Here is a 15,417-nt window from a genome sequence, read left to right on the forward strand (position 1 = left end):
GTCTTCTTTACGCTCGGAACCTCGGCTGTGGTCGGCCCGACAGGACAGGCGATGTCCTCTTGCCTCATCGAGCCTTTTTCATCGGCCACGCGCGGTTCGAAGCTGACCGCCGTGTCGACCACCGTCGACAAGAGGGGATCGCTGGTTATCAACGTTTCCAAGCTTCACTCGTACACTGATTCCATTGTCTGCGACCCACCAATCTTCTTCGAGCATCAGGAGCCACGTGACTACAACCAAGCCTACTTAAACCCGCTGCGCTTTGGCTACGTGGGATTTGGAGCCGGCACGCTTGCCGACATGCGCCTCACGCTGCTGTTGCACATGCAGGTTAGTTACCGCTATCCTATTGTGATACGAGAACCTCTGTATGCATTGCCGGCTCCACCCACGTCAAGTGCTTCTGTTTTTCGTAGCAGACGAGTACGCGAACTTGTATGTTGCAAGCAGTTTCGCCTGATTGTGAATCGGGTGTTGTACCTGGTGCTGCTGATGCTACTTTCCGAAGATATTGAGCTCAATCCTGGCCCTCTTAGAGAATGTCAGGTGGAACTGCTTAAGAGTTTACAAAGCGGTCAGGCAGCTATTATGGCTAAGTTAGATAACATCGACGCGAGGATCGCTAAGCATCAAGCCATCATAGGGGGTATAAGCAGTAAACTTGACAAAGCTGGAGAACAGATTGACGCTCTCGACAAATTGGTTATTGAACAGGCTAATGTTATTGAACACTTAACGCGAGTGGTAAAGGATCTGCACAGCAAGAATACCGATCTTGAAAATCAAAGTCGGAGGCAAAACCTTGTCTTCTATGGCGTTAAGGACAGCAACCAATCAGAAACATGGGAAGAATCTGAGAACCTAATCAAAAGCATCTGTCAGTCAATGCTAGGGATCGAATTGAAAAGTGTACAAAGGGCGCACCGTGTCGGGCGTTTCAGTGATAAGACTGCACTACCTATAATAATGAATTTTGCCACCTATAAAGAGAAACAAGAAGTCATGAGTTGCGCGAAAAAGTTTAAGGGTTCTGAGTATAGCGTGGATCAAGATTATTCAACAGAGACACGTAATGTTCGGAAGCGACTGTGGGAATACGCAAAAATTCAGGAGGCCGACAAAAGCAAGATAAAACTAAAGTACGACAAACTTATTCTGAAGGGAAAGGCTTTTACGTGGTACAAAGAAAAGCAGGTGGTTGTTCCCGCCATGAAACGATGACGCCCCATCCATCCAAGGCAAAGCCTCCAGCGAGATTTAGTTGCCGTAATCGTTAACTGCAGAAGCATTGTAAATAAAGTCGATGAGTTTGCTAGTCTTCTAGAGTCTGTAAAGGCAGACATAGTATTTAGTACTGAATCATGGTTAGATGCATCAATCAGGGATAGCGAGGTGTTTCCTAAAGAATTCATTGCTTACCGCAAAGACAGATCCCGGTTTGGCGGCGGCGTCTTTCTATTGGTGCATTCCTCTTTAAGATCATCATTACTAGATGCCGATTACAATGATATTGAATCAATATGGTGTACACTTACGCTGCACGACAACTCGTCATACGCTGTTGGATCATTTTATCGCCCTCCCGGTTCTGATCTGAGCACTTTGCAATCACTTTATGAAATTATTTCCGAGGTTTCCCAAAAACCGATATTGCTCGGGGGTGATTTCAATCTGCCGGATCTGCACTGGGGTGATGGCATGTGTGTAACCACAACAGGTTGTGGAATCGATATAGAAATGAAGAGCATCATAGATACTTTTGGCTTAGTACAGTACGTTCAGGAACCAACTAGGGATAAAAATGTTTTAGATCTTTTCTTTTCCAACTCTCCGGATCAAGTTAATGCTGTTCATGTTATTCCAGGCATTAGTGATCATCAGGCGGTCATTGCATGCATAAAAGCATCGCATAGTAGGCAAAAGAAATGTGAGTCAAGGCAAGTCTTTTTTTACGATAAAGGTGACTATGCTAGAATGTCCGAAAAATTACAAGATCACTTGCCCGTTTTTGAGTGCTTTTATGATGAGTGCGATATTCATGAATTATGGCGTTTATTTGAGCAAAAACTTTTTGAACTGAGGGATGCACACGTGCCAAGTATAGATTCAGCTAGACTGAAGAAACGCAGAAAGCTGTGGGTGACTGCCAGTTTGATAAAAATGATAAGGAAAAGAAGGCGTGCGTACCTCAAGTTTAAGAGAACAAAACGTGAAGATCACTTTAGCAGATTACTTCTACTAACACGTAAGCACAAAGATAAACTAAAAACTGCGAAAGAGGAGTACTTTAAAACGCTGGACGTTAAAATGAAGAAAAACCCTAAACTTTTTTGGCACTACTTAACGGAGTGTGGATCAGATTCATCTGGTGTAGGTGAAATCGTTTATAATCAACAGGTCATCTCAGGTGACTTAGAGAAGGCAACGTGTTTTAATAATCACTTCAAGTCTGTTTTCTCCCCCAACGTTATCAACAGTCACCAACATTACACAAGTTATGCGCCAGCAATGCCTCCAGTTGAAATAAGTGTAAGAGGGATTCTAGCTCTCTTAGAAGATATAGATGAATCAAAGGCCTGTGGTCCAGACGGCATATCACCCCGGTTGCTAAAGAACTGTGCTCATCCTATCTCACAGTATCTATGCCTTATTTAGGTCTTTTACCACACGACTGGAAAATAGCTCATGTGGTTCCGATTCACAAAGGCGGATCAAGAAAAGATGTGTCAAATTACAGGCCTATTTCTCTAACATCAGTTTCATGCAAAATCTTTGAGCACATCTTATACACAGAAATAATGAACCACCTGGTAAAGAATGATTTGCTGATGAAAGAACAACATGGGTTCCGGAAAGGTTTATCATGTACTACTCAACTTGTTGAATTTCATCACTAACTTGTATCTGAAGTTGACCGCGGGGGCCAAACAGACTGCATATTTCTGGATTTTCGGAAAGCGTTTGACACTGTGTCACACCCACTCCTTCTTTATAAACTAAAAATGTTGAATCTGGACACAGCTGTTATAATATGGATTCAGAATTATTTGCTCGGCCGCCACCAACGCGTAGTCCTAAACGGTGTATGTTCAGATTACGTTGATGTGACATCAGGGGTCCCACAGGGGTCGGTCCTGGGGCCACTCCTGTTCTTAATCTATATAAATGATATTTCACTCGGTATCTCCTGAAGTATACGTCTGTTTGCAGATGACTGCGTTTTGTACAGGAAAATTAACAACGCCAATGATGTCGTTCAACTCCAAACTGACCTAACACTTATCCACGATTGGTGTCTGAAATGGAAAATGTCTTTGAATTCGGAGAAATGCGCTCATCTTTGTTTTTCACGAAAAAAATCAAAGTCCAAGCTCAGTATCGCATAAGTAATGAATTGATCACACAGAAATGTACTTACAGATACTTAAGTGTTATACTAACAGATGACTGTTCCTGGAATGCTCACGTGGATCATGTGGTTACCAAAGCCGGTAGGCCACTAAATTTCATACAGCGAAGTTTAAGGTAGGTAGGTAGGAAAGACTTTTATTGCTCTAGAAAGGTGCTAGTAGCAGACGAGAAAGAAGAGGTCCATCTTCCTTCTTCTCACAGGGTCGGTGCCCCTATTCCAGGGCACCGCTGAGCTTCGCTGCTCGTTGGGCGCGCTGGATCAGACCTTGTTGGCAACCCAGATCGCCGCTGGAGAGCCGGCTCTCCCACTGTTCTGCACTCGGGTCTTTGCGAAAGTTGTCGTTTTTACTGCATTCCCACGTGATGTGGTACAACGATGGTTTGCTGCCACACCACGGGCAAGTGTCCCGATATTGCGTCGGGTAAATCTTGCTAAGGATATGCAGGTTTGGGAATGTTCCTGTCTCCAATCTTCGCCAATACACTGCCTCTAGTTGATTTAGATCAGGATGAGGCGGCGGATAGCGGATCCGTACCCCCTTTTAGTAGTTGAGAATGAGTACGTAGGGCTGACTCGGTCGGGTAGATCGTCCGATTGGGAGGAAGCTCGGCTCGTATACCCTCGAGCTACCTCGTCGGCGCGTTCGTTCCCCGCTATGTCGGTGTGTCCTGGCACCCAGTAAATGCTATGTGTGACTTTTGGTGGGGTCGCGCTATGGAGGAGCCGGAGCGCGGCGCGACCTATGCGGCCGTTCATGTAGTTACGGCACGCTTCTCTCGAATCTGTAAGGATGGTAAGGGACATGTTGCTTCGATAACCGGCTACCGCCGCTAGAGCTACGGCCAGCTCCTCCCCTTCGGTTACCGTGCAATCCCTCACTGAGGCGCTAGCTAATTCCTTTAAGTTCGAATCAATAACTACCGCCACTGTGCTGTTATGTGAGCTTCCTGTATACGGAGCCGCGTCCGTGTATACCGTTGTGGATTTTGTAGCTAGATTTTGTTGTACATACCTCGCCCGGGCTGCCCTACGGGCAGCATGCAAGTTGGGGTCCATGTTCCGGGGAAGGGAGCGAACCTTTAGCGTCTGGCGAATTGCATCCGGTATGCTCGCAGTACGATTCTCGAATTCCGCAGTTCGGCCTAGCCCCAGTCGCCTAAGGAGCGAGCGCCCCGAAGGAGTCTGCTGGAGTCTAGCTAACTGCGTGACCAGTTGGGCTTCTTTGATCTCTTCGAAGGTGTTGTGAATTCCAAGAGCCAGTAGTTTTTCGTTGGAGGTGTTTATTGGTAGATGCAGGGCTGTCTTGTAAGCTTTGCGCAGTATGGTATCTGCACTATCCACTTCTCCTTTGTTGAGGTTGAAGTACGGGAGGGCGTAACCCACGCGACTGACCACCAGGCTCTGAACCAGGCGCAGGATATCCCCCTCCCGCATGCCGCTCCGCTTCTGCGACACGCGCGTGATCATTCTGGCGACCTGAGTGGTCGATTGCTTGAGAAGGCCGAGCGTATGGCCGCATCGCTGGTTGCTCTGCAGCCACATTCCCATGACTCGTATCTTGTCTCGTTCGGGAATTAGCTGTCCTTCGAGGGAGACATTGAGGGACCCTTCCTTGTGTTTCCGCTTGTGGACTCGCAGGAGTTCTGATTTTTCGGTGGAGCAGGCGAGGCCTCGTGCACTGACATATTCTTCCACGCAGGTAGCCGCTGCTTGCAGTCGTTCTTCTTTCTGGCCGAGCGACCCAGTGGTAACCCAGACCGTGACGTCGTCAGCGTATATTGCGTGCTGTATGCCTTCGATCTTCTCGAGCTGTCTCGCGAGGTCGATCATGGCCACGTTGAAAAGTAGTGGCGAGATGACGGACCCTTGAGGTGTGCCTTTGTTGGCGGTCGAAAATTTAGCGCTGCGAAGGTCTCCGAGCCCAACCGTTGCAGTGCGGTTGGAGAGAAAGGCCTTCACGTAGCTGTGAATCTTCTCGCCGCAGTGGAGGTTGTCGAGTCCTTCCATTACAGCCATGTGGCTAACGTTGTCAAAGGCTCCTTTGATGTCGAGGGCCATAACCACGTTCTCGCCTACGCTCGGGACGTTGGTGAGGACTTCCTCTTTGAGTTGTAAGAGGATGTCCTGGGTGGAGAGGTGGGCTCGGATGCCGAACATACTGTGGGGGTACAGGTCTTCGTCTTCCATGTAGCTTTGGAGCCTCCGAGTAACGACTCGCTCGTAGAGCTTGCCTAGGCAGGAGGTGAGTGAGATAGGTCGGAGATTTTCGATCTGGAGTTTCTTACCCGGTTTGGGGATCATTACGACCTCTGCATGCTTCCACTCTTCAGGAACCGTTCCTGCGGCCTAGTGCCCGTTGAGGAAGGTGGTCAGTTGGTCGACCGCCTCGTCGCAGAGGTTGCGTATGAGTGCGTTCTGGATCTTGTCTGCTCCCGCCGCAGTGTTGCGCGTACATGCCTTTATGGCAGCGAACACTTCTTCCCTGGTGATCGGCCTGTCTAAGTGGGTGTTCGGTTTCCCCAGGTATGGTTTCGCGTATGCCGCAGGCAAGGTCGTGCCGTAGCATTTCTCTTTGGCCTTATCTAGTAGTTCCTCTTCCGTACCCTCGAAGGTGTGGACGAGTCTGCGGATAGCTTTCCCGCTTTCGGCCCTGGTTTGGGTAGGGTCGAGGAGGGTCTTGAGTATACGCCACGTTTTGGCCGTGCTGAGGGTGCCGTCCAGCGAGCTACTGAACTGCTGCCAGCTCTCCCTGGCCAGTTGGGTCGCGTACTCCTCCGCTATCTTGGTGACTTCTGCGATCTTGAGCTTGAGCTTCCTGTTAAAGCGCTGCTTCTTCCAGCGCTTGGTGAGTCCTCGACGTGCCTCCCATAGCCTGATGAGCCGAGGGTCCACCTCTGGTGTTTGCTCGGTGCGATCCACTTCCTGAGTGTACCGCTTCTGGATGTCTTTAAGTTGTTGGCACCAATCATCTATGGAAGTAATCCCCCCTTCCAGGTCCGCGCAAGCCTTGCGGAAAGCCGGCCAGTTGGTGATCTTCGCCGTGCCGAGCTTGCGCTTGATGTTGGTGACTGCTATCGTGGTCTTCAGGATATAGTGGTCACTGCCTAGATTCTCCAGCAGATTCTCCCACGTTGCGTGCTTCACTCCCCTGACAAACGTTAAATCCGGACACGTATCCGGGCAGATCGAAGTGCCAAGGCGCGTGGGTTGAAGTTCGTCTGTTAAGAGGGTACACTGGATAGCTTCCGCCGCGTCCTCGACCTGTATACCTTTGTGATTATTAGTGGGGTATCCCCATTGCTGTGCGCGAGCGTTGAAGTCGCCTACAATAAGCAACGAGTTGCTTTTCGCAAGTTTGCTGGCCCCTAGAAAGAGTGTATCAAAATTCGCGTCCCGCTGGCGAGGCGGGCTATAGAGGTTTACGAGAAAGACACTCTTTTCCTTACGCTTCTTTTTGGGAATAATTTCCGTCACTAAGTGTTCAATTTTGGTGTTGGGAATTGGGTCATGGGCTATGGCTACCAACTTTTTGCTGACCAAGGTTGCCGTGCGTCCGCTATCGTAGCACGTATATCCCCTGAGTGACGGTGTCGTGTTAGTTTCCTGTAAAGCTATTATATCAGGTGTGGAGCCTTGCATATGTAAAAACTGCATTAGGAGTCCCTGCTTTTGCTGGTACCCCCTGCAGTTCCATTGCCAGATTTCTAGTGGAGTTTGTTTAGCCATGGTTTTGGGCATTGTTCTGATTGGAGCCTTCAGTTCCGAAACGGCGCTCGTGTATGAGCCTGTCCCGGGCCTCGTTTGTTATTCGTTGCGTATTTTGACTTTTGACGTGGTTGCGGAAACTTTGGTCCTGCAACGCAACTTTTTGCTGTAGTAATGTGACGTTCTGTTCTGAGAGGTTGAGTTGGACCTGCATGGCATCTAATCTTGCATGAGTTTGGCGGAACTGTCCTTCGGTGCGAATCATGAAATCCTCCATGCGCTGCATGAAAGCTCTTAATTCTTCGGGGTTCACTGCTAAGGGGGTTGGAGATCGTTGCACTTCGGCCGCCGGGGTCGGGGGCCGCGGTACGTGCCCTGTTCTCTGAGCCTGCATCTCTTTAATGAGGTCATCGATTTTTTTTCGGATATGTGCATTCTCCTCTCTTAGTGCTTTAATTTCTTTCGAGTTACGCGTAATATTATCTTGATCCGAGTGCGGAATCAGTGGGTTTCGAGAGCCCGCTCCCCAGCTCACCTTGACGCCGCCCTTCTTCTGTTGTTTCTGCGGCGGCTGCTGCTGCTGCTGCTTCGGCTTGGCCGTTGACCGGTTGAGCGGCGGGAAACAGTCATCCCTGGATCGGCTCTGGCTGCGATCTCGCACGGTGCTACGGCCTCGGCTCGAGGAGCGGCCATGGTCCCGCTCCGAGCTAAGCCACCTGGGTCGGCGCTCTCGACTCAGGTGCGGGTTCCGCTGCTGCTGCTGCTGCTGCTGCTGCTGCTGCTGCTGCTGCTGCTGCTGCTGCTGCTGCTGCTGCTGCTGCTGCTGCTGCTGCTGCTGCTGCTGCTGCTGCTGCTGCTGCTGCTGCTGCTGCTGCTGCTGCTGCTGCTGCTGCTGCTGCTGCTGCTGCTGCTGCTGCTGCTGCTGCTGCTGCTGCTGCTGCTGCTGCTGCTGCTGCTGCTGCTGCTGCTGCTGCTGCTGCTGCTGCTGCTGCTGCTGCTGCTGCTGCTGCTGCTGCTGCTGCTGCTGCTGCTGCTGCTGCTGCTGCTGCTGCTGCTGCTGCTGCTGCTGCTGCTGCTGCTGCTGCTGCTGCTGCTGCTGCTGCTGCTGCTGCTGCTGCTGCTGCTGCTGCTGCTGCTGCTGCTGCTGCTGCTGCTGCTGCTGCTGCTGCTGCTGCTGCTGCTGCTGCTGCTGCTGCTGCTGCTGCTGCTGCTGCTGCTGCTGCTGCTGCTGCTGCTGCTGCTGCTGCTGCTGCTGCTGCTGCTGCTGCTGCTGCTGCTGCTGCTGCTGCTGCTGCTGCTGCTGCTGCTGCTGCTGCTGCTGCTGCTGCTGCTGCTGCTGCTGCTGCTGCTGCTGCTGCTGCTGCTGCTGCTGCTGCTGCTGCTGCTGCTGCTGCTGCTGCTGCTGCTGCTGCTGCTGCTGCTGCTGCTGCTGCTGCTGCTGCTGCTGCTGCTGCTGCTGCTGCTGCTGCTGCTGCTGCTGCTGCTGCTGCTGCTGCTGCTGCTGCTGCTGCTGCTGCTGCTGCTGCTGCTGCTGCTGCTGCTGCTGCTGCTGCTGCTGCTGCTGCTGCTGCTGCTGCTGCTGCTGCTGCTGCTGCTGCTGCTGCTGCTGCTGCTGCTGCTGCTGCTGCTGCTGCTGCTGCTGCTGCTGCTGCTGCTGCTGCTGCTGCTGCTGCTGCTGCTGCTGCTGCTGCTGCTGCTGCTGCTGCTGCTGCTGCTGCTGCTGCTGCTGCTGCTGCTGCTGCTGCTGCTGCTGCTGCTGCTGCTGCTGCTGCTGCTGCTGCTGCTGCTGCTGCTGCTGCTGCTGCTGCTGCTGCTGCTGCTGCTGCTGCTGCTGCTGCTGCTGCTGCTGCTGCTGCTGCTGCTGCTGCTGCTGCTGCTGCTGCTGCTGCTGCTGCTGCTGCTGCTGCTGCTGCTGCTGCTGCTGCTGCTGCTGCTGCTGCTGCTGCTGCTGCTGCTGCTGCTGCTGCTGCTGCTGCTGCTGCTGCTGCTGCTGCTGCTGCTGCTGCTGCTGCTGCTGCTGCTGCTGCTGCTGCTGCTGCTGCTGCTGCTGCTGCTGCTGCTGCTGCTGCTGCTGCTGCTGCTGCTGCTGCTGCTGCTGCTGCTGCTGCTGCTGCTGCTGCTGCTGCTGCTGCTGCTGCTGCTGCTGCTGCTGCTGCTGCTGCTGCTGCTGCTGCTGCTGCTGCTGCTGCTGCTGCTGCTGCTGCTGCTGCTGCTGCTGCTGCTGCTGCTGCTGCTGCTGCTGCTGCTGCTGCTGCTGCTGCTGCTGCTGCTGCTGCTGCTGCTGCTGCTGCTGCTGCTGCTGCTGCTGCTGCTGCTGCTGCTGCTGCTGCTGCTGCTGCTGCTGCTGCTGCTGCTGCTGCTGCTGCTGCTGCTGCTGCTGCTGCTGCTGCTGCTGCTGCTGCTGCTGCTGCTGCTGCTGCTGCTGCTGCTGCTGCTGCTGCTGCTGCTGCTGCTGCTGCTGCTGCTGCTGCTGCTGCTGCTGCTGCTGCTGCTGCTGCTGCTGCTGCTGCTGCTGCTGCTGCTGCTGCTGCTGCTGCTGCTGCTGCTGCTGCTGCTGCTGCTGCTGCTGCTGCTGCTGCTGCTGCTGCTGCTGCTGCTGCTGCTGCTGCTGCTGCTGCTGCTGCTGCTGCTGCTGCTGCTGCTGCTGCTGCTGCTGCTGCTGCTGCTGCTGCTGCTGCTGCTGCTGCTGCTGCTGCTGCTGCTGCTGCTGCTGCTGCTGCTGCTGCTGCTGCTGCTGCTGCTGCTGCTGCTGCTGCTGCTGCTGCTGCTGCTGCTGCTGCTGCTGCTGCTGCTGCTGCTGCTGCTGCTGCTGCTGCTGCTGCTGCTGCTGCTGCTGCTGCTGCTGCTGCTGCTGCTGCTGCTGCTGCTGCTGCTGCTGCTGCTGCTGCTGCTGCTGCTGCTGCTGCTGCTGCTGCTGCTGCTGCTGCTGCTGCTGCTGCTGCTGCTGCTGCTGCTGCTGCTGCTGCTGCTGCTGCTGCTGCTGCTGCTGCTGCTGCTGCTGCTGCTGCTGCTGCTGCTGCTGCTGCTGCTGCTGCTGCTGCTGCTGCTGCTGCTGCTGCTGCTGCTGCTGCTGCTGCTGCTGCTGCTGCTGCTGCTGCTGCTGCTGCTGCTGCTGCTGCTGCTGCTGCTGCTGCTGCTGCTGCTGCTGCTGCTGCTGCTGCTGCTGCTGCTGCTGCTGCTGCTGCTGCTGCTGCTGCTGCTGCTGCTGCTGCTGCTGCTGCTGCTGCTGCTGCTGCTGCTGCTGCTGCTGCTGCTGCTGCTGCTGCTGCTGCTGCTGCTGCTGCTGCTGCTGCTGCTGCTGCTGCTGCTGCTGCTGCTGCTGCTGCTGCTGCTGCTGCTGCTGCTGCTGCTGCTGCTGCTGCTGCTGCTGCTGCTGCTGCTGCTGCTGCTGCTGCTGCTGCTGCTGCTGCTGCTGCTGCTGCTGCTGCTGCTGCTGCTGCTGCTGCTGCTGCTGCTGCTGCTGCTGCTGCTGCTGCTGCTGCTGCTGCTGCTGCTGCTGCTGCTGCTGCTGCTGCTGCTGCTGCTGCTGCTGCTGCTGCTGCTGCTGCTGCTGCTGCTGCTGCTGCTGCTGCTGCTGCTGCTGCTGCTGCTGCTGCTGCTGCTGCTGCTGCTGCTGCTGCTGCTGCTGCTGCTGCTGCTGCTGCTGCTGCTGCTGCTGCTGCTGCTGCTGCTGCTGCTGCTGCTGCTGCTGCTGCTGCTGCTGCTGCTGCTGCTGCTGCTGCTGCTGCTGCTGCTGCTGCTGCTGCTGCTGCTGCTGCTGCTGCTGCTGCTGCTGCTGCTGCTGCTGCTGCTGCTGCTGCTGCTGCTGCTGCTGCTGCTGCTGCTGCTGCTGCTGCTGCTGCTGCTGCTGCTGCTGCTGCTGCTGCTGCTGCTGCTGCTGCTGCTGCTGCTGCTGCTGCTGCTGCTGCTGCTGCTGCTGCTGCTGCTGCTGCTGCTGCTGCTGCTGCTGCTGCTGCTGCTGCTGCTGCTGCTGCTGCTGCTGCTGCTGCTGCTGCTGCTGCTGCTGCTGCTGCTGCTGCTGCTGCTGCTGCTGCTGCTGCTGCTGCTGCTGCTGCTGCTGCTGCTGCTGCTGCTGCTGCTGCTGCTGCTGCTGCTGCTGCTGCTGCTGCTGCTGCTGCTGCTGCTGCTGCTGCTGCTGCTGCTGCTGTGCTGCTGCTGCTGCTGCTGCTGCTGCTGCTGCTGCTGCTGCTGCTGCTGCTGCTGCTGCTGCTGCTGCTGCTGCTGCTGCTGCTGCTGCTGCTGCTGCTGCTGCTGCTGCTGCTGCTGCTGCTGCTGCTGCTGCTGCTGCTGCTGCTGCTGCTGCTGCTGCTGCTGCTGCTGCTGCTGCTGCTGCTGCTGCTGCTGCTGCTGCTGCTGCTGCTGCTGCTGCTGCTGCTGCTGCTGCTGCTGCTGCTGCTGCTGCTGCTGCTGCTGCTGCTGCTGCTGCTGCTGCTGCTGCTGCTGCTGCTGCTGCTGCTGCTGCTGCTGCTGCTGCTGCTGCTGCTGCTGCTGCTGCTGCTGCTGCTGCTGCTGCTGCTGCTGCTGCTGCTGCTGCTGCTGCTGCTGCTGCTGCTGCTGCTGCTGCTGCTGCTGCTGCTGCTGCTGCTGCTGCTGCTGCTGCTGCTGCTGCTGCTGCTGCTGCTGCTGCTGCTGCTGCTGCTGCTGCTGCTGCTGCTGCTGCTGCTGCTGCTGCTGCTGCTGCTGCTGCTGCTGCTGCTGCTGCTGCTGCTGCTGCTGCTGCTGCTGCTGCTGCTGCTGCTGCTGCTGCTGCTGCTGCTGCTGCTGCTGCTGCTGCTGCTGCTGCTGCTGCTGCTGCTGCTGCTGCTGCTGCTGCTGCTGCTGCTGCTGCTGCTGCTGCTGCTGCTGCTGCTGCTGCTGCTGCTGCTGCTGCTGCTGCTGCTGCTGCTGCTGCTGCTGCTGCTGCTGCTGCTGCTGCTGCTGCTGCTGCTGCTGCTGCTGCTGCTGCTGCTGCTGCTGCTGCTGCTGCTGCTGCTGCTGCTGCTGCTGCTGCTGCTGCTGCTGCTGCTGCTGCTGCTGCTGCTGCTGCTGCTGCTGCTGCTGCTGCTGCTGCTGCTGCTGCTGCTGCTGCTGCTGCTGCTGCTGCTGCTGCTGCTGCTGCTGCTGCTGCTGCTGCTGCTGCTGCTGCTGCTGCTGCTGCTGCTGCTGCTGCTGCTGCTGCTGCTGCTGCTGCTGCTGCTGCTGCTGCTGCTGCTGCTGCTGCTGCTGCTGCTGCTGCTGCTGCTGCTGCTGCTGCTGCTGCTGCTGCTGCTGCTGCTGCTGCTGCTGCTGCTGCTGCTGCTGCTGCTGCTGCTGCTGCTGCTGCTGCTGCTGCTGCTGCTGCTGCTGCTGCTGCTGCTGCTGCTGCTGCTGCTGCTGCTGCTGCTGCTGCTGCTGCTGCTGCTGCTGCTGCTGCTGCTGCTGCTGCTGCTGCTGCTGCTGCTGCTGCTGCTGCTGCTGCTGCTGCTGCTGCTGCTGCTGCTGCTGCTGCTGCTGCTGCTGCTGCTGCTGCTGCTGCTGCTGCTGCTGCTGCTGCTGCTGCTGCTGCTGCTGCTGCTGCTGCTGCTGCTGCTGCTGCTGCTGCTGCTGCTGCTGCTGCTGCTGCTGCTGCTGCTGCTGCTGCTGCTGCTGCTGCTGCTGCTGCTGCTGCTGCTGCTGCTGCTGCTGCTGCTGCTGCTGCTGCTGCTGCTGCTGCTGCTGCTGCTGCTGCTGCTGCTGCTGCTGCTGCTGCTGCTGCTGCTGCTGCTGCTGCTGCTGCTGCTGCTGCTGCTGCTGCTGCTGCTGCTGCTGCTGCTGCTGCTGCTGCTGCTGCTGCTGCTGCTGCTGCTGCTGCTGCTGCTGCTGCTGCTGCTGCTGCTGCTGCTGCTGCTGCTGCTGCTGCTGCTGCTGCTGCTGCTGCTGCTGCTGCTGCTGCTGCTGCTGCTGCTGCTGCTGCTGCTGCTGCTGCTGCTGCTGCTGCTGCTGCTGCTGCTGCTGCTGCTGCTGCTGCTGCTGCTGCTGCTGCTGCTGCTGCTGCTGCTGCTGCTGCTGCTGCTGCTGCTGCTGCTGCTGCTGCTGCTGCTGCTGCTGCTGCTGCTGCTGCTGCTGCTGCTGCTGCTGCTGCTGCTGCTGCTGCTGCTGCTGCTGCTGCTGCTGCTGCTGCTGCTGCTGCTGCTGCTGCTGCTGCTGCTGCTGCTGCTGCTGCTGCTGCTGCTGCTGCTGCTGCTGCTGCTGCTGCTGCTGCTGCTGCTGCTGCTGCTGCTGCTGCTGCTGCTGCTGCTGCTGCTGCTGCTGCTGCTGCTGCTGCTGCTGCTGCTGCTGCTGCTGCTGCTGCTGCTGCTGCTGCTGCTGCTGCTGCTGCTGCTGCTGCTGCTGCTGCTGCTGCTGCTGCTGCTGCTGCTGCTGCTGCTGCTGCTGCTGCTGCTGCTGCTGCTGCTGCTGCTGCTGCTGCTGCTGCTGCTGCTGCTGCTGCTGCTGCTGCTGCTGCTGCTGCTGCTGCTGCTGCTGCTGCTGCTGCTGCTGCTGCTGCTGCTGCTGCTGCTGCTGCTGCTGCTGCTGCTGCTGCTGCTGCTGCTGCTGCTGCTGCTGCTGCTGCTGCTGCTGCTGCTGCTGCTGCTGCTGCTGCTGCTGCTGCTGCTGCTGCTGCTGCTGCTGCTGCTGCTGCTGCTGCTGCTGCTGCTGCTGCTGCTGCTGCTGCTGCTGCTGCTGCTGCTGCTGCTGCTGCTGCTGCTGCTGCTGCTGCTGCTGCTGCTGCTGCTGCTGCTGCTGCTGCTGCTGCTGCTGCTGCTGCTGCTGCTGCTGCTGCTGCTGCTGCTGCTGCTGCTGCTGCTGCTGCTGCTGCTGCTGCTGCTGCTGCTGCTGCTGCTGCTGCTGCTGCTGCTGCTGCTGCTGCTGCTGCTGCTGCTGCTGCTGCTGCTGCTGCTGCTGCTGCTGCTGCTGCTGCTGCTGCTGCTGCTGCTGCTGCTGCTGCTGCTGCTGCTGCTGCTGCTGCTGCTGCTGCTGCTGCTGCTGCTGCTGCTGCTGCTGCTGCTGCTGCTGCTGCTGCTGCTGCTGCTGCTGCTGCTGCTGCTGCTGCTGCTGCTGCTGCTGCTGCTGCTGCTGCTGCTGCTGCTGCTGCTGCTGCTGCTGCTGCTGCTGCTGCTGCTGCTGCTGCTGCTGCTGCTGCTGCTGCTGCTGCTGCTGCTGCTGCTGCTGCTGCTGCTGCTGCTGCTGCTGCTGCTGCTGCCGCCGCCCGCCGCTGCCGCCGCCGCTGCCGCCGCTGCCGCCGCCGCTGCCGCCGCCGCTGCCGCCGCCGCTGCCGCCGCCGCTGCCGCCGCTGCCGCCGCTGCCGCCGCTGCCGCCGCTGCCGCCGCTGCCGCCGCTGCCGCCGCTGCCGCCGCTGCCGCCGCCGCCGCTGCCGCCGCCGCCGCCGCCGCCGCCGCGCCGCCGCCGCCGCCGCCGCCGCCGCCGCGCCGCCGCCGCGCCGCCGCGCTGCTGCTGCTGCTGCTGCTGCTGCTGCTGCTGCTGCTGCTGCTGCTGCTGCTGCTGCTGCTGCTGGCTGCTGCTGCTGCTGCTGCTGCTGCTGCTGCTGCTGCTGCTGCTGCTGCTGCTGCTGCTGCTGCTGCTGCTGCTGCTGCTGCTGCTGCCGCTGCCGCTGCCGCTGCGCTGCGCTGCCGCTGCCGCTGCTGCTGCTGCTGCTGCTGCTGTGCTGCTGCTGCTGCTGTGCTGCTGCTGCTGCTGCTGCTGCTGCTGTGCTGTGCTGCTGCTGCTGCTGCTGCTGCTGTGCTGCTGCTGCTGCTGTGCTGCTGTGCTGCTGCTGCTGCTGCTGCTGCTGCTGCTGCTGCTGTGCTGCTGCTGCTGCTGCTGCTGCTGCTGCTGCTGCTGCTGCTGCTGCTGCTGCTGTGCTGCTGCTGCTGCTGCTGCTGCTGCTGCTGCTGCTGCTGCTGCTGCTGCTGCTGTGCTGCTGCTGCTGCTGCTGCTGCTGCTGCTGCTGCTGCTGCTGCTGCTGCTGCTGCTGCTGCTGCTGCTGCTGCTGCTGCTGCTGCTGCTGCTGCTGCTGCTGCTGCTGTGCTGCTGCTGCTGCTGCTGCTGCTGCTGCTGCTGCTGCTGCTGCTGCTGCTGCTGCTGCTGCTGCTGCTGCTGCTGCTGCTGCTGCTGCTGCTGCTGCTGCTGCTGTGCTGCTGCTGCTGCTGCTGCTGCTGCTGCTGCTGCTGCTGCTGCTGCTGCTGCTGCTGCTGCTGCTGCTGCTGCTGCTGCTGCTGCTGCTGCTGCTGCTGCTGCTGCTGCTGCTGCTGCTGCTGCTGCTGCTGCTGCTGCTGCTGCTGCTGCTGCTGCTGCTGCTGCTGCTGCTGCTGCTGCTGCTGCTG

At 58.3% G+C, this 15,417-nt stretch overlaps 1 protein-coding gene and 1 pseudogene across 1 annotated transcript in view; one reads left to right on the plus strand and one right to left on the minus strand.

The window, feature by feature from the left end:
* LOC149360676 (uncharacterized) overlaps positions 1–15,417 on the plus strand; it is a 31,820-nt pseudogene that overhangs the window by 2,935 nt on the left and 13,468 nt on the right.
* Positions 1,313–15,417, minus strand: part of LOC149360677 (uncharacterized) — a 26,460-nt gene continuing 12,355 nt past the window's right edge. Inside the window, exon 2 of the mRNA XM_089575318.1 lies at positions 1,313–1,327. Within this exon, the coding sequence (XP_089431444.1) occupies positions 1,313–1,327 (15 nt within the window). The remainder of the gene's footprint in view (positions 1,328–15,417) is intronic.

The sequence above is a fragment of the Amblyomma mixtum genome, chromosome 2 (genome assembly GCF_055824585.1).
Source record: "Amblyomma mixtum isolate Tamu chromosome 2, ASM5582458v1, whole genome shotgun sequence".
NCBI classification, from domain to species: domain Eukaryota; kingdom Metazoa; phylum Arthropoda; class Arachnida; order Ixodida; family Ixodidae; genus Amblyomma; species Amblyomma mixtum.